This window comes from Dryobates pubescens, chromosome 28, assembly GCF_014839835.1.
Source record: "Dryobates pubescens isolate bDryPub1 chromosome 28, bDryPub1.pri, whole genome shotgun sequence".
Classification (NCBI taxonomy): Eukaryota; Metazoa; Chordata; class Aves; order Piciformes; family Picidae; genus Dryobates; species Dryobates pubescens.
In genome coordinates, this window is record NC_071639.1 from 247,820 (window position 1) to 265,759 (window position 17,940).

The window sequence follows — 17,940 nt, forward strand, 5'->3', positions numbered from 1 at the left end:
TTGACACCTATTCCTAACACACAGGGGTGGGCAGTACACACAGTAGCAAAGGAACTATGCAGTACATGTTCTACTAAAATGCCTTTACATGAGAGGTCTTTTATACTGCAACAAGGCAAGTTCTTCTGACAATGCATGAAGCATTAGAGTTTAAATGAGAAACACAACCTCAAAACATACAAAGCTGTTACTGCCAGGTTTCACACACACATAACCCCCCCCCCCCCCCTTTTTTCTTTCCTTAATGATTCCACCTGGGTCCTTTTACACATTTTTGGTGAGCTGTTGGATCACGCTTCACCCCCTGCTTACCACTTAGGGGAGAAGCCCTTAGCTGCTCTGGGGGGCACACTACTCCCCTCACCTAATGGTCCTACCAAGAGGGGAGCGGTGGGCTCAGCCCTCTCCTTGGGCTCAGGCCAGCAAGTCACAATCACTTCTAATTGCCTTGTGGATAGCCCATCTATCGCTTCTGTTGGAATACCTTTCTTCTGACCCAGCAGGAGACAAAGGGGGGATTCAGAATTATGTTTTAGTTCTCTTAAGATACCATATGACAGAGACTGATACACAGGAGCAGTTCCACCTCCGGGTCTGTTTTCCACCACTCCTGGCATCGCACACATCTGTAACATTTCTGTATTTATAAAACCCTTATCATCTTTATCTATTAAAACATCAGAAATTGAAATTTGCAGTCGTGTAGCTACACTTGGAACATGTTCATTAATCAACAATTCATTAGACATTTTCACACCATCCTGCACATTGCCTCCCTGATAAAGCATCCCATTATCCCTCACCCCCATATTACTCATAGTAGCGTCAGGAGGTACACAAACACCTCCATAAGGTGGCGGGGGGGTAGACAAAGCCCCCGCCTGCTGGGGTATAGGAACCGAATGAGGCTGAGGGTAAAATCCTGCTGGAAAAGGAAAGGGATAGGGAACAGAGTTAACAACTTCAGTAGTGGCATTTAAGGGAAGAGAGGAAGATAAACTTGGTGCTGTGGGTTGGAAAAGTGGCTGGTTTGATTTGTCGAGTGATTCTTGAGTAGCGGAGCTGTCGGGATCAAAAGCAATTAGTTTTTCATCAGTTACTTGAGTCGGTGGTTTTAACTTTGCATCTGGTTTTCTTTGTTTCTTCTGCTCCGGTTGAGGAGTTGCTCCTTCTGCAGCTGCTACAGCTGCCTTAAGCGGAGGTACCTGTGGATATAAACCTGGCTCCTTTTCTGTAGCAGTGGAGCCCTGGTCGAAAGGATCATCCAGCTCTGGGTCTGACTCAGAGCTGCTGTCCGTGTATTTTGCACTTGCATCAGGCAATGTCTTAGACTTCTTAAGGGGCACGTCAAACGGCCTCTTTCGCTGTTGAACTAGGAGCTTTTGTGACCGTGCTCTCATTGACGGGTCATCAGTGCCTATTCTTTCCTCCCCCGTGTGCCCTGCAGCCAGACCGCTTGTTTCTGCCTGTGTTTTGTTGTTTGTAGGAAGGTCATCCTGCTTCTGAGGGCCCGCATGGGTAATGGGAGTGTTTAGAGTCCCCGAGGGTGAAGTGCTGTTGGATTTACTCATTAGCGTGGTCAGCGCTCGCCATAGTCTGCGCCACATTATTAAAATGGCCGGTGAAAAATCATTCCCGGATTTTTGTGCTTCTGAGAGGGTCTCTCCAACCCTGTTCCACTCTGTTAATTCGTATGTCCCTGATTCAGGATACCAGGGGCAATTGCAATTGATCCACAGCAACAGAAGGGTAAGTTTGTGAGAGCTCAGTCTATACCCTTGCTCTTTGATAATTCGCATAAGCACACCATGGTGCCATTGCTGTGATCTCGTGGCTCCTTGGCCCATATTCTTCCCCGGCCGCAGTCCCCGTACCTGACCTGCAAGTGTAGGGGATGGACGCGTCGTCTGCTCACTTCTCCCATTCGGCTCACTGGGGGTGCAATCCGAGGGTGAGTCTGGAGAGAGATCTCACTGAAGTCCCTGTTCGGGCGCCATTGTGTCAGAAAGCATGCACGGACTCCCTTGTTGGTGAGGCAGGAATCCTTTATTGGTACAGAACAAGCAGCTTAGATAGGAAAAATCCAGCAGGGTAAGCAATTCCCTGACATTCTTGCACCACTGCTGCTAATTGAGTTTTCTCCTTTGATATGCAGCTGGCCATTGTTATCTTCATCCCATATCAGGCTGATCTTCTCCAGCATGGAGGCAAGTGTCCTCCTGTCTCGCACTTCAGGTTGTTTACCACGGTCAGCTCTTCTTTATCATCAAGCCATCCTTCCAGTATCAGTGGCCTGTTGTTCTTTCTTGTCCTGAAACCTTCCATAGATACTTTCTGCTTTCCTACAAAGTTTGCTATCCCAAAATTCAGGTTCCTGACCTCACTCTTCACCTGAAACAGAATCCTCAGTATGTGAACTCCTCCAGTGCGTGAGCCCTGCAGCCCAAGCTGCCTCCATCACCCATTATCTCCCCTGTGCTGCTGGCCATCAGGTCCAGCAGAGCATCCCCTTGGGTGAGGCTGTCTGTTACCTTAGGAATATTTCTATTCAGCTTGATGTCTCCACAGCACAGACAGGACCCAGCATACTGGCAGCCTAGAAGGCCAGTGGCAGCCTGGGCTGCATCCAAAGTGGTGTGACCAGAGATGGAGAGAGGGGATCCTGCCCTGAGGGGATGCTCTACTGAGACCTCACCTGCAGTGCTGTGTCTGGGGCCCTTAACACAGGAAGGACATGGACATGATGCAGAGGATCCAGAGGAGGCCACAATGATGATGAGAGGGCTGGAGAACCTCCCCTATGGGAACAGGCTGAGAGAGTTAGAGCTGTTCAGCCTAGAGAAGAGTATCTGCAGGGGAGCTGCAGGCAGGCTGGGGAGGGACTGTTCAGAAGGGGCTATGGGGATAGGACCAGAGGCAATGGTTTGAAACTGGAGCAGGGCAGAGTCAGGTTGGACATCAGGAGGAAGTTCTGCACAGGGAGGCTGGGGAGACTCTGGAACAGGTTTCTGAGGGAGGTGGTTGAGGCTCCATCCCTGGAGACATTCAAGGCTAAACTTGCTGTGTCCCTGTGCAGCCTGCTCTAGTTGGAGATGTCCCTGTGATTGCAGGGGGGTTGGACAAGATGACCTTGGAGAGTCCCTTCCAAGTCCATGCATTCTGTGTGATTCTCAAGCAAGCTGCCAATTACAGAGCAGAGCTCAGATTTCTCACCTGCTCTGCCAAACCTGCTCATTTCCATTCTTTTCCTTGCAGATCCAAGGCATGACAGCTCTGCCCCCTACCATAGAGAGACCCTACAGGACAGAGCCGGTCATCTGCAGCTCTTCTGCTGGTTCACATTGCAGCTTGCTCCTCACCCTCTTGTTTGTTGCATACCTCCCAGCCAGCACCATGGCAAACCTGGGGCTCCCTGTATAAGGCTGCCTGTCCCTTGGTGTCTCTGCCCTGTGACTCCTGTGTGTTTGCACTGTTGCCACTGTAGATATATTTTTTTACATGTGAATAAACTCAATTTGCCAGTTCCAAACAGACTGTCTGCTTCCCTCCCAGAACTGTGTTTGGTTTGTTTGTCAGTGTAGTTTGTACAAAGCACAGGTGGTCCCCTGGCACCCTGCACCCCCAGAGCCTGCCCCGCGCTGTTCTGCTACACTGTGCCGTGGAGCTTGCCCCTGGTGTTCCCACACTCAGCTCTGTGTATCAGTACATGCAATAAACTGAAAGCAGCCTGGTTAACCACACCCAGCCCCCTGTCTGCTGTGTTCTTTTCTCTGGGTTCTTGGCACCTGCAGGTTGTGAAGTTGTTGCTGTACCTACAGGTCTTGTGAGGGTGTGTTTGAGCTTGGCTGCCTAACAGAGGTTGTAATCTGGAGTGCTGTGTCCAGTTCAACAGGGACAGGGATCTACTGGAGAGGGTCCAAGAGAGGCTACAAGGGGGATTGGAACATCTGTGTGATAAGGAGAGGCTGAGAGCCCTGGAGAAGAGCAGGCTGAGAGAGAATCTGATCAATGGTTATAAATATCTGATGGGTGGGGGGCAAGAAGGGGCCAGGCTCTGCTCAGTGGTGTCCTGGGATAGGACAAGGAGCTAGGGACACAAACTGGAACCCAGGAAGTTCCACCTGAGCATGAGGAGAAACTGTGGTGTGAGAGTGCTGGAGCCTGGAGCAGGCTGCCCAGAGAGGTTGTGGAGTCTCCTTCCCTGGAGAGATTCCAAACCTGCCTGGATGTGGTTTTGTGCAACCTGATCTGGGTGACCCTGCTCTGGCAGGGGGTTGGACTGGGTGATCTCCAGAGGTCCTTTCCAACTTCTAACATCCTGTGATTCTCTGATGCATTCAAGGAGGACATTTTTGGTAGCAACACACTGCAGGCCCTCTGAGCTCCTGAGCAATGGGGGTGCTGTGGGTGTCAAAGGGCTGACAATGCCTAAAAGATTCCTGTGCCAGCATTCTGTCCTGGCAGGGCTCCTTTCCCCAGTCCCTGGCAACTCAGTGCACTTCTTTTGTTTCCAGGTATTTGTACAGTGAGCAGAGCTTTGGCAAGGGGCAGCAGACCTCTGCCTGTTTGATCTGGACAGCAGGGGCAGCAAAGATCCATCTCACAGCCAGGTTCTGGCAGAGGGTGAGCCTGCCAGGAGCCGTTGTTGGCACAGCCTGAGCATCCCAGCAGGGCAGGCTGTGGCTGGGAGGTTCTGTCTGTGTCTGTCTGTGCCCTCTGCTCCAGGGGTGTTTCCTGTGTCCAGCAGCCCAGCCCAGTGGGTGGGCACAGGCAGTTCTGTATTTCTACCATAATCCCTTGCACCACTATAATCTTTGTGGCAGGGTCTGGCACTTCCTCTGCCCTTCCCTCTCCAAGACTCGGTAACTGGGGGAGAGATCTCCCGGCCATGGCCCTGATTGGGCCCAAGGCCACGGGGGGATGGGCAGGCTCAGGTCTGGCCAGCTGAGACCACCCTAACAGTAGTGGGGGGGAAGGAGGAGCCCTGGGGGTTTTGGGTCCACCCTCAGGTGGGGTTGGGGTCTCTTTCTTGTCACTATGTTTCCTTTGCACACACTCACTGCTCTCTATTGAAACTCTCCACCACTTTTGCAATGTTGGTCCGCATCGTTACTCCTGCCCGTGCTGGGGAGGGGTCTGCCCCAACCCACTCCAGTGCCTCTTGGTTTTGCTGGTTTGTTTGCTTATTTATTTTGAAATCTGCAACATTTTTACTCATTGGCTGTTGGGCAGGGGAGAGTCACCTGCACTGCCACCACCCTCTGCAGGCTTCATAGAATCATAGACTGGCTTGAGGTGTGTGATGGGTTAGCACCTTTTCCTGAAAACAAAGCTGGGTGGAGGGCTTGCGGGTACTTTACCCTCCCCTGCAGGGCGTTTTCCCCTAGGAAGCTGAGTCTGTTCCACTCCCCCCTCCCTGCCCAACTAGGGTATAAAAAGCAGGACATCATAGCTGTTGGGTCTCTTTTTGGCTCCTGCCTCTGCTGGATGAGAGCTGCTGCATTTGCCCTCCTGCTCCTCAGCCACGTGGCCGGACCTGATCCTTCTCCCTGCTGCCTCCACACCTCCTCAGGACTGGTTTTGTATTATTCTTTCTTGTCCCCTTTCCCATCCATCCTTGTTCCTTGCCCCTTGTGAACCTTTCCTGTTATTGTTATATATATATATATATATAGTTTAAAGAAAATTCTTCACCTCTCTACTTCCAAGCCGACTCCAGATTATTGTTTAGTGGATTTGCTCCTTACCCTTTTCTTTCCCCCTCTCTGTTTTGGGGAGAGAAGGGAAGTGGGGGAGAGATTCTCAGCCTTTCCCCTATCTGGGCTTTTAACTCCCAGCTAAGGCTCAAACCACCACAATTTTTGGCGCCTCCAACGTGGGGCTTGGAAATTAATCTTGCATTGGGAGAGCAATACTTTGTCTGAAAAAGGGACTGGAAGTAGAGATGGCAATTTTAAAGAACCTGATAGTCCAAGCCTTTGCATGGGTGTTTGGCTGGATCTTTTGGACCCACATCTACAAATTAATAACTTACCATGTGGTGTGGTTAATGATAGAGATGCTGCTCAACTGGATAAAAACTTTACCAATGAAGCTGGGCATGTACCTCTTGAATTCCTTGAATTTCACTGTCAGTGGTGACTTTTCTAACATAGGAAATTTTCCTGAAGCAGGCTATGAAGCCAATGGTGTAGATGAAAGTGCCTGTGATGGAAAATTGCTTTACATTGCAATATACTCCATATGCTTAAATGTAATCCTTATAGGGGCATTTGCTGTGACTGTGTTGGGTGGGGGACTAGTGAACCCATTAAGAGCTGTTTGGAGGGTGATAACACACTCCATTGCACTCTTTAACGACTGGGGGCGTGTCTGCTGTGGGCATTGTAAGCACTCTGTAAATGGAAAAAGGGAGGGGTCAGGTTGTAATGAGTGTGCCAGATCTCAGCCTGAGCCCCAGGCACAAGGGTTTGCCCCACCACCAGCAGCTCCACACTTAACCCCTGATGCTCCTGCCAATGCAGTCTCTCTAGCACCGGTCACCACACGCAGGAAAAGAAGCCAAAAATCATCGCCAAGCACAGATGGTGAGGAAGGAACCTCAGCAGGCCCCAGCACCTCAAAGAACCCAGCGGTGGATGAAGATGAGTCAGACCAGGAAATAACTGTTACATCGCTGCCCAGAAAGGAACTAAGGCAAACTCGTCTGGACTACGCAAGGAGAGAGGGTAAGCCAATACTAAGCTGGGCCTTGAGATGCTGGGACGAGGGGGTGGACACAGTGGACCTGGATAAGAGGGAGGCGAAGCTTTTAGGCTCCCTGACTCGTGATGCTGGTCTGGACAAAGAGTTAGCCAAACTTGATGGAATACACACTCTCTGGGCCCGGATACTTAATGCCATCAAGAGCCGGTACCGCTCAAGAGATGACCTGCCCTGGGCCCCAGTTAGATGGACAACTATGGAACAGGGCATTCGGTATCTGAGGCAGATGGCTGTGCTGGAAATAATTTATGGGGATGGCCAGCTCCCTTCAGACCCAGATGAGGTGCCCATGAGACGGCCCTTTGTAAAGAAACTCACCCAGGGTGCTCCTCAGAAATATGCTCACACATTAGAAGGGATACTCCTGACTGGACAGGATGGAAGTCCTAAAACTGTCTGTGAGTTTGCCAATGATTTAAGGGAATATGAGGACAGCGTAAATCAGAAACCCCTGATCTCAGCCATAGAAACTATGGCTAAAGACATTGTCAAAGAGATCAAGACCTCCATGTCTGAACTAAAAAAGGGGAGCGATGCCTCCTTTGCCCCTTCTCCCTCAGAATGGGTCCAGGTTTCAGCAATCAGGAACAGGCGACCTTCCCCTAGGAGATCACCCCAAGCCAGTCGGGGGATGTCAAGGGTGTCTCTGTGGAGGTTCCTCTGTGACCATGGAGAGGACATGGACACCTGGCATGGCCAACCCACCTCTGCCCTCTGGAACAGAGTGCGGGAACTGCAAGATGGGCACCACGGGGATAACTCATCCAGGAGAAGGGCTGCCCCAGTTTCCCGCAGGGGTCCCTCTCGCTCAAGAGACCCTTCCCCTAGCAACACAGGACCCTGTGACAAGTGTGGACATCGCTGCCAGCATTAGAGGTGCCCTACCTCCAGCCAGGTGGAGGCCAGGGACAACAGAGTATACTGGGATGTGTATGTGAAATGGCCTGGCACTTCAGAAGCCCTGAAGTACCGAGCTCTGGTGGACACAGGGGCCCAATGCACCCTGATACCATCGAGGTACAAAGGGGCTGAGCCCATAAGCTTTCAGGGAGTCACAGGGGGCTCACAAGACCTGACTATACTGCAAGCTGAGATAAGCCTGACCGGGAATGAATGGGGAAAGCACGACATAGTGACTGGTCCAGATGCACCTTGCATTCTTGACATTGACTTTCTGCGGGAGGGATGCTTCAAGGACCCCAGGGGGCACAAGTGGGCATTTGGGGTGGCAGCTGTGGAGACTGCAGGCAAAGAACAGCTGTCCACCATGCCCGAGCTGTCGGATGACCCCTCTGTAGTGGGCAGCCATAAGGTACAGGATTTGAAGTTACCTCTTGCCTCTCGCATAGTACATCGCAGGCAATACAGGACTAACAGAGACTCTCTGCACCCCATACACCAATTGATTCGACGACTGGAGAGCCAGGAGGTGATCAGCAAGGCTCACTCCCCCTTCAACAGCCCGATATGGCCAGTGCGGAAGGCAAATGGGGAATGGAGACTGACCGTGGACTACCGTGGCCTGAATGAAGTGACTCCTCCGATCAGCGCTGCCGTGCCGGACATGCTGGAGCTGCAGTACGAGCTGGAATCGAAGGTGGCCAAGTGGTATGCCACAATTGACGTTGCTAATGCCTTTTTCTCCATTCCCATTGCAGAAGAATGCAGGCCACAGTTTGCTTTCACCTGGAGGGGGGTACAGTATCAATGGAATTGGTTGCCTCAGGGCTGGGTCCATAGCTCAACCACCTGCCATGAGGTGATACAGACTGCCTTAGAGAAAGGTGGAGCCCCTGAGCACCTGCAGTTCATCGATGACATAATTGTATGGGGTGAGACAGCAGAGGAAGTCTACCAGAAGGGTAAAAAGATAATTAGTATCCTGCTGGAGGCTGGCTTTGCCATCAAGAGAAGTAAGGTAAAAGGGCCTGCAAGGGAGATCCAGTTCCTGGGTGTTCAATGGCAGGATGGCCGTCGCCACATCCCTCAGGAAGTGGTGAACAGGGTAGCCACTATGGTGCAGCCCACGAACAAAAAGGAGACACAGTCCTTTTTGGGACTTGTGGGCTTCTGGAAAATGCACATTCCTGGGTACAGCCAAATTGTGAAGCCTCTCTTCCATGTAACAAGGAAGAGAAATGATTTTGTGTGGGGACCTGAGCAGCAGGTGGCATTCGACCAGATCAAACGAGAGGTGGTCCATGCTATGGCTCTGGGACCTGTTCGAACTGGGCCAGAGATCAAGAATGTGCTGTACACTGCGGCCGGTGAGAATGGTCCTACGTGGAGCTTGTGGCAGAAGGCCCCTGGTGAAGCCAGGGGCAGGCCCCTAGGTTTCTGGAGTAAGGGGTACAAAGGCTCCGAGGCCAACTACACCGTGACAGAGAAGGAAATCCTAGCTGCCTATGAGGGTGTCCGGGCTGCCTCTGAGGTAATTGGGACTGAGTCGCCTCTATTTCTAGCTCCAAGGCTTCCAGTCCTGACCTGGATGTTCAAAGGAAGAGGCTCAACCCCACATCATGCCACAGATGCTACCTGGAGTAAGTGGATGGCCCTGATAACTCAGCGAGCTCGGATGGGGAGCTTTGAACGCCCTGGCATAGTGGAAGTGATCACCAACTGGCCAGAGGGTGCTGACTTGGGAATGCCACCAGAGCAGACAGTGACCCGTGCTGAGGAGGCTCCCCCATACAATGATCTCCCTGATAATGAGAAGGGCTATGCTCTATTTACAGATGGGTCCTGCCGGCTTGTAGGCAGCAAGCGAAGATGGAAGGCAGTTGTCTGGAGCCCGACAAGGCAAGTGGCAGAAGCAAGGGATGGAGAAGGTGAATCCAGTCAGTACGCAGAGGTAAAAGCTGTCCAGCTGGCCCTGGATATAGCAGAACGAGAGAACTGGCCAGTGCTGTACCTCTACACTGACTCCTGGATGGTAGCCAATGCCTTGTGGGGGTGGCTGAAGGAATGGAGGAGGAATGGGTGGCAGAGAAAAGGGAAGCCTCTTTGGGCCGCTGACCTGTGGCAAGACATCGCTGCCCGCCTGGACAGGCTGCCAACCAAGGTACGGCACATCGATGCACACATCCCCAAGAGCAGAGCCACAGAGGAGCACAAGCACAACCACCAAGCAGACCTGGCTGCTAAAATCTCCCAAATAGACTTGGACTGGGAACACAAGGGCGAGCTGTTCTTAGCTCGCTGGGCCCATGACACTTCTGGCCACCAAGGGAGAGATGCCACATACCGGTGGGCTCGGGACAGATCCGTGGACATCTCTCTGGAGGCCATCTCACAGGTCATCCATGAGTGTGACATCTGTGCCGCCATCAAGCAGGCCAAGCGTATGAAGCCTCTGTGGTATGGGGGGAGATGGTCAAAATATAAGTACGGAGAGGCCTGGCAGATCGACTACATCACCCTGCCTCGGTCTCACAGCGGCAAGCAGTACGTACTGACCATGGTGGAGGCAAGTACAGGGTGGCTGGAAACCTACCCAGTACCTCATGCCACTGCTCGCAACACCATCCTGGGCCTAGAGAGACATGTCCTGTGGAGACACGGCACCCCCGGGAGGATTGAATCGGACAATGGAACCCACTTCAGGAACCATCTCATAAGGGACTGGGCAAGAGAACATGGGATTGAGTGGATCTACCACATCCCATACCATGCACCAGCTGCAGGGAAGGTCGAGCGCTACAATGGCTTGCTAAAGACCACCCTAAAAGCCATGGGGGGTGGAACCTTTAGGAACTGGGAAAAGCACCTAGCTCAAGCCACTTGGTTAGTGAACAGCAGAGGATCTGTGATCCTGCCCAGTCTGACCTGCTGCAAACAGTGGATGGAGATGGAGTTCCTGTGATTGCTGAGAAGAACCTGCTGGGGAAGTCAGTGTGGGTTTTCCCTGCTGCTGGTGGGGGCAAACCAACCCGAGGGGTGGTCTCAGCTGAGGGTCCTGGTCACACATACTGGGTTATGTTAGAAACTGGGGACATTCAGTGCATCCCACAGCGGAACGTGACTCTGGCTGAGAGGGGATGAATTCAGAGGGGGCAATACTCATCAATGTATCATAATCATTGTGTAAATAGTTATAAGTTGTTCTAAGTTTCCCCCTCCTAGCTTCATACTGGCCTAGCATCCAGGATTCGACGTACACACAGCACACCAACCCAGAGAGCTCCTGCATCATCTCACCTCACCTGTTCCTGATGTCCTTACAGCGTTGGACTATTCCTGATGTCCCTACAGCAGCGGACTGTTCCTGATGTTTTAATTTCCCTTTCAAAGACAGACTGATTCCTGATTCTTCTCCACATGCCTGCCCAGTTCAAGCACACCTACACTGACCATCACCAGAGAGAGAGAGAGACTGCCCTGGGAGAGAGCAAGCCGGGATAACAAGGGACTTGTGCCAAGGATTCAAATACCACGTGTCAAGATTGCATGAAGGGGCTGTGGCAGGAGAGAGGAAGTGGAACAGAGGGGGTGGATTGTGATGGGTTAGCACCTTTTCCTGAAAACAAAGCTGGGTGGAGGGCTTGCGGGTACTTTACCCTCCCCTGCAGGGCGTTTTCCCCTAGGAAGCTGAGTCTGTTCCACTCCCCCCTCCCTGCCCAGCTAGGGTATAAAAAGCAGGACATCATAGCTGTTGGGTCTCTTTTTGGCTCCTGCCTCTGCTGGATGAGAGCTGCTGCATTTGCCCTCCTGCTCCTCAGCCACGTGGCCGGACCTGATCCTTCTCCCTGCTGCCTCCACACCTCCTCAGGACTGGTTTTGTATTATTCTTTCTTGTCCCCTTTCCCATCCATCCTTGTTCCTTGCCCCTTGTGAACCTTTCCTGTTATTGTTATATATATATATATATATATAGTTTAAAGAAAATTCTTCACCTCTCTATTTCCAAGCCGACTCCAGATTATTGTTTAGTGGATTTGCTCCTTACCCTTTTCTTTCCCCCTCTCTGTTTTGGGGGGAGAAGGGAAGTGGGGGAGAGATTCTCAGCCTTTCCCCTATCTGGGCTTTTAACTCCCAGCTAAGGTTCAAACCACCACAAGGTGGAAGGGACCTTAAAGATCATTCAGGTCCAACCCCCTGCCATGGGCAGGGACACCTCCCACCAGCACAGCTTGCTCAAGGCCTCGTCCAGCCTGGCCTTGGACACCTCCAGGGAGGAGGCAGCCACAGCCTCCCTGGGCAGCCTGTGCCAGAGTCTCCCCAGCCTCACTGTAAAGAATTTCTTCCTAATGTCCAATCTAAACCTACCCTGCTGTATTTTCAAACCATTACCCCTTGTCCTGTCACCATAGACCCTCATAAACAGTCCTTCTCCAGCTGTCCTGTACTCAGGTCCTGGAAGGATGCTCTGAGGTCTCTCTGGAGCCTTTTCTTCTCCAGGCTGAACAGCCCCAACTCTCACAGCCTGTCCCCACAGGGGAGGTTCTCCAGCCCTCTGATCATCATTGCAGTCCTGCTCTGGACCAGATCCATGTTCTCCTTGTGTTGGGGGCTCCAGAGCTGGATACAGCACTGGAGGTGGGGGCTCACCATAGCAGACAGGAGGGGTGGAATCCTCTTGCCTGACCTGCTGGCCACTCTGCTTTTGATGCAGCCCAGGAGGGCTTTTTGGGTTTCTCATGCCAAGGACCTCATCAGCACCCCCAAGTCCTCTGCAGGGCTGCTCTCAGTGTCACTTGTGGACTTTGCTGCAGACCTTTGGTATCACTGAGCACTGTAGCACAGTGTGATGAGTCCAGAGCAGATCAGGAACCTGACAGAGCTGAGCTCAAAAGTGGTTTTCTGCCTATTTTTGTTCACTGTGTTTTGTCAGTTGCAGTTCTCAGTGAGGGCTGCTCTGATGCAAGGGAATCACAGAACGAATCTGCTTGGAACAGACCTCAGAGATCTTCCAGGCCAACCCTCGACCCAGCAAGTATCACATTAAAAGGCAAAGCAAGGAGAGGATTTGGGAACTGCCCTCTCTGTTTGAGAAGTGAGAAGGAGAGCATCCTAAAGCTGGTTAGGTTTCCTTGTAGGTAGGCAAAATGACAATGTGCATGGCCTGGCAGAGAGGCACTGGAGGAGAATGAACCAGGTAAAGGTGAACTGCCCAGGAGCTGCAACAATCTCATTACACAACTGATGCCTAAGGGGAGTTCAGGGTGAGCTGGGAAGATGCAGGCTCACAGGGCCTAATAAAACCTCTTAAGGCTCACACCAAATCACTGTCCTTGGGCAGCTTCTTGCTCTAAATATGCCTGGGCAGTGCTGTGTGCTCCCATCCTTCCCACTGATGCTGGACAAGGTAAGGAAAAGGTGTATGCCAAACAGCATGAGGATTTTGGGGGGTCAAACCCACGAAGTGTCAGTAAAGAAATGGAAACCTTTAAGTGCTGATTGCTTGTCAGACACTGGAGCAGGCTGCCCGGGGGAGATAGCTCGATAGCTGATCGGCACCTCTGCTTCGGGACAGCTCCGCTTGGTCTGTGAGCTTCCTGCTCGGCTCCTCGCCTTGCTGCCGGGGGTCTGCGGGTCGGGGGAGTGCTGGTGGGCAGGGGTGCCGGCGGGACCGTGCCCGCGGGAGCGGGAGCGGGAGCGGGAGCGGGAGCGGGAGCGGGAGCGGGAGCCTGCCGGCAGCCGCGGGAGCTTTCAATCCCGGCCGGGCTGTGCGCGGCGCCGCGTTGGCTGCAGAGCCACGTTGCACCATGGTAGAAAAACAGCATCTACCCAGACAGAGCTGTTTCATCAGCAAGCCGGAGTCCAGGCTGCCAGCTGCAGAGAGTGCTTCAGCCTGGCACTTGGAATAGAGGGGGAGGGAGAGGACGCCTGTGTCAGGTGTGAGTAGGTGAGCTTTCTCCTCAGCCTGGTGGCAGAGCTGACGGACAAAGTGGCCGAGCTGAAGGAGGAGGTGTCTAGGCTGAGGACAATAAGGGAAAGTGAAAGGGAGTTAGATTTGTGGGAGAAGGCTCTGCAGATCTCCCCTGCTGAGGGAAGGGCCCCTGGAAACGGAGAGGGATAGACACAGGTCCCTGCCAAGGGTGGCAAGAGAAATCCACCCCGGCCCTCTCCTCCTCCTCCGCTGCCCTTGCATAATAAGTATGAGGCCCTGCAGGCCAAGGGCAGTGGGGATGAGAGGGCTGAGGAGCAGCCATCCAGAGGGGAGACTAAGGCCAAGTGGTCCCCACCAGCTATAATGACCAGCTCCGGAGAGGAGCCTAAGGCCAAGCCTAAGGCCAAGCAGTCCCCACCAGCTATAACGACCAGCTCCACACAGAAAAGGAGAAGGGTTATAGTTGCTGGGGACTCTCTCCTGGGGGGTACTGAGGGACCCATATGTTGTCCCGACCCATCCCACAGGGAGCTCTGCTCCCTGCCCGGGGCGCGGGTCAGGGACATCACAAGGAGACTCCCAAAGCTGATCCAGCCTCTGACTCTTACCCTCTGCTGGTGATACAGGCTGGGAGTGATGAGATCGACAGGAAGGGCACCAGGGCGATTAAGAAGGAGTTCAGGGCCCTTGGACAATTGGTTGATAGGGCAGGAGCTCAAGTGGTGTTCTGCTCAGTTCCCTCAGTGGCAGGGGAGTACACTGAGAGGAACAGAACCCACACCATCAACAATTGGCTCAGGGGATGCTGCCAGCAGCGGAACTTTGGCTTCTTCGATCATGGGGCAACTTTTACAGCACCCAACCTGCTGGGTCCTGCTGGGGTGCAGTTATCTAGGAGGGGCAAGAGAGTCCTAGCACTAGAGTTGGCAGGGCTCATTAGGAAGGCTTTAAACTAGGTCTGAAGGGGGTGGGTGAGGATATCGGTCCCTCTGCAGAGGAAAGAGTAGGGCACAAGGTAGGGTCAGTTGAGAGGTGGGGAGCCCAGCTGCAGTGCATGTACACCAATGCAGGCAGCCTGGGCAATAAGCAAGAGGAGCTGGAGGTCCTGGCCCACCAGGGCGACTATGATATAGTCACCATCTCAGAAACTTGGTGGGACAACAGGCACGATTGGAGTGCTACACTGGGGGGCTACAGGCTCTTTAGGAGGGATAGGCGAGGGAGGAGAAGAGGAGGGGTGGCTCTCTGCCACAGAACTTGAGGTGGAAGATGAGGGAATTGAGAGCCTGTGGGTTAAAATCAGAGGGCAGCCCAACAAATCTGACATCCTGGTTGGAGTCTGTTACAGACCACCCAACCAGGATGAGGAGGTTGATGAATTGTTCTACAAACAACTGGAGGCTGTCTCAAGATCATCAGATCTTGTCCTCGTGGGGGACTTCAACCTGCCGGATATCTGCTGGGAACTTAATTCAGCAGAGAGGAGGCAGTCCAGAAGATTCCTGGAGCGCATGGAGGACAGCTTCCTGACGCAGCTGTTAAGTGAGCCTACCAGGGGTCAGGCTCTGCTTGACCTGCTGCTCTCCAATAGGGAAGGGCTGGTGGGAGATGTGACCGTGGGAGGCTGCCCAGGGTGCAGTGACCACGAGATAGTGAAGTGTTCAATATGCAGGGGGATAGGGAGGAGCACCAACAGAACCTTCACCTTGGACTGCAGGAGGGCAAACTTCAGCCTCTTTAAGAAACTTATTGGCAAAGTTCCCTGGGTACCAACCCTCATGAACCGAGGGGTCCAGGAGGGTTGGAGCTGCTTCAAACAGGAGCTCTTGAAGGTACAGAACTGGCAGTGCCCATGTGCCGAAAGATGAGCTGGCGGGGAAGGCTCTGGGCCTGGATGGACAAGCAGCTCCTGAAGGATTGAAGGGGAAAAAAGAGGCTGTATCACCTTTGGAAGGAGGGGAAGGCTTCTCGAGGTATGTTTAAGGAAGTGGTTAGATTATGTAGGAATAAAATTAGAGAGGCAAAGGCCCAGTTGGAACTGAAGCTGGCCACCTCTGTGAGAGACAACAAAAAGCAATTTTACAAATATATCAACGCTAAAAAGAAGGGCAAGAAGAACCTCCACTCCTTACTGGACCTGGAGGGGAACATGGTGACCGAAGATGAGGAAAAGGCTGAGGTCCTGAACGCCTTCTTTGCCTCAATGTTTAACAGCAAGGTGGGAGTCCAGGATGAGTGGCCTCCTGAGCTGGGTAATAGGGTCGGGGAGCAGTGTAATGCCCCAGAAATCCACGAGGAATTAGCTGGGAACCTGCTGAGCCACTTGGACACCCATAAGTCCATGGGACCGGATGGGATCCATCCTAGGGTGCTAAGAGAGCTGGCAGATGAGCTGGCCAAGCCGCTCTCCATCATTTTCCTCCAGTCCTGGCTCACTGGAGAGGTCCCAGGTGACTGAAACTGGCCAATGTGGTCCCCATCCACAAGAAGGGATGGATGGAGGAACCTGGAAACTACAGACCAGTCAGCCTGACCTCAGTGCCAGGGAAAGTGATGGAACAGATTATCCTGGCGGCAATAACTGCGCACCTGAAGGATGGCCAAGGGCTCAGGTCCAGCCAACATGGATTTAGGAAGGGCAGGTCCTGCCTCTCCAACCTGATCTCCTTCTATGATCAGGTGACCCGTCTGGTGGATGTGGGGAGGCCTGTGGATGTAGTCTATCTGGACTTCAGCAAGGCCTTTGACACCGTCCCCCACAGCAAACTGCTGGCTAAGCTGTCAGCTCGTGGTTTGGACCGCAACACTCTGAGCTGGGTTAGGAACTGGCTGGAGGGCCGAGCCCAGAGAGTGGTGGTGAATGGTGCCACATCCAGCTGGCGGCCAGTCACCAGTGGCGTCCCCCAGGGATCAGTGCTGGGCCCCATCCTCTTTAACATCTTCATTGATGATCTGGATGAGGGGGTTGAGTCAGTCATCAGCAAGTTTGCAGATGACACCAAGTTGGGAACAGATGTTGGTCAGTTAGAGGGTAGAAAGGCTCTGCAGAGGGACCTCAACCAACTGGACAGATGGGCAGAGTCCAATGGGATGGCATTTAATAAGTCCAAGTGCCAGGGGCTGCACTTTGGCCACAGCAACCCCATGCAGAGCTACAGGCTGGGGTCAGAGTGGCTGAGAGCTGCCAAACAGAGAGGGACCTGGGGGTGCTGATTGACACCCACCTAAACATGAGCCAGCAGTGTGCCCAGGTGGCCAAGAAGGCCAATGGCATCCTGGCCTGTATTAGGAATTGTGTGGCCAGCAGGAGCAGGGAGGTCATTGTGCCCCTGTACTCTGCATTGGTTAGGCCACACCTTGAGTACTGCGTCCAGTTCTGGGCCCCTCAGTTTAGGAAGGACATCGAGACACTTGAAGGTGTCCAGAGAAGGGCAACAAGGCTGGTGAGAGGCCTTGAGCACAAGCCCTATGAGGAGAGGCTGAGGGAGCTGGGATTGTTTAGCCTGGAGAAGAGAAGGATCAGAGGTGACCTCATTGCCCTCTACAACTACCTGAAAGGTGGTTGTAGACAGGAGGGGGTTGGTCTCTTCTCCCAGGCAGCCAGCACCAGAACAAGGGGACGCAGTCTCAAGCTGTGCCAGGGGAGGTTTAGACTCGAGGTGAGGAAAAAGTTCTTCACTGAGCGAGTCGTTCGTCATTGGGATGTGCTGCCCAGGGAGGTGGTGGAGTCACCGTCCCTGGAGGTGTTCAAGGGGAGATTGGACGTGGCACTTGGTGCCATGGTCTAGTTGTGAGGTCTGTTGGAACAGGTTGGACTTGATGATCCTTGGGGTCTCTTCCAACCTTAGTTACTGTGATACTGTGATACTGTGATACTGTGTGAGAGCTGGCAGATGAGCTGGCCAAGCCGCTCTCCATCATTTTCCTCCAGCCCTGGCTCACTGGAGAGGTCCCAGGGGACTGAAACTGGCCAAGGTGGTCCCCATCCACAAGAAGGGTCGGATGGAGGAACCTGGAAACTCCAGGCCTGGCAGCCTGAGCTCAGTGCCAGGGAAGTGATGGAGCAGATTATCCTGGGGGCAATAACTGCACCTGAAGGATGGCCAAGGGCTCAGGTCCAGCCAGCATGGATTTAGGAAGGGCAGGTCCTACCTCTCCAACCTGATCTCCTTCCATGCCCAGGTGACTGCCTGGTGGATGTGGGGCAGACTGTGGATGGAGTCTACCTGGACTTCAGCAAGGCCTTTGACACCGTCCCCCACAGCAAGCTCCTGGCCAAGCTGTCAGCCCCTGCCTTGGACAGCAGCTCTCTGAGCTGGGTTAGGAACTGGCTGGAGGCTGAGCCC

At 53.1% G+C, this 17,940-nt stretch overlaps 1 protein-coding gene across 1 annotated transcript in view; it reads left to right on the forward strand.

The window, feature by feature from the left end:
* Positions 1–3,724, forward strand: part of MOXD1 (monooxygenase DBH like 1) — a 72,275-nt gene extending 68,551 nt beyond the window's left edge. The window contains exon 12 of the mRNA XM_054174111.1: positions 3,256–3,724. Coding sequence (XP_054030086.1) covers positions 3,256–3,420 — 165 coding nt within the window. The 3' untranslated portion in view covers positions 3,421–3,724. The remainder of the gene's footprint in view (positions 1–3,255) is intronic.
* Positions 3,725–17,940: the final 14,216 nt, after the last annotated feature.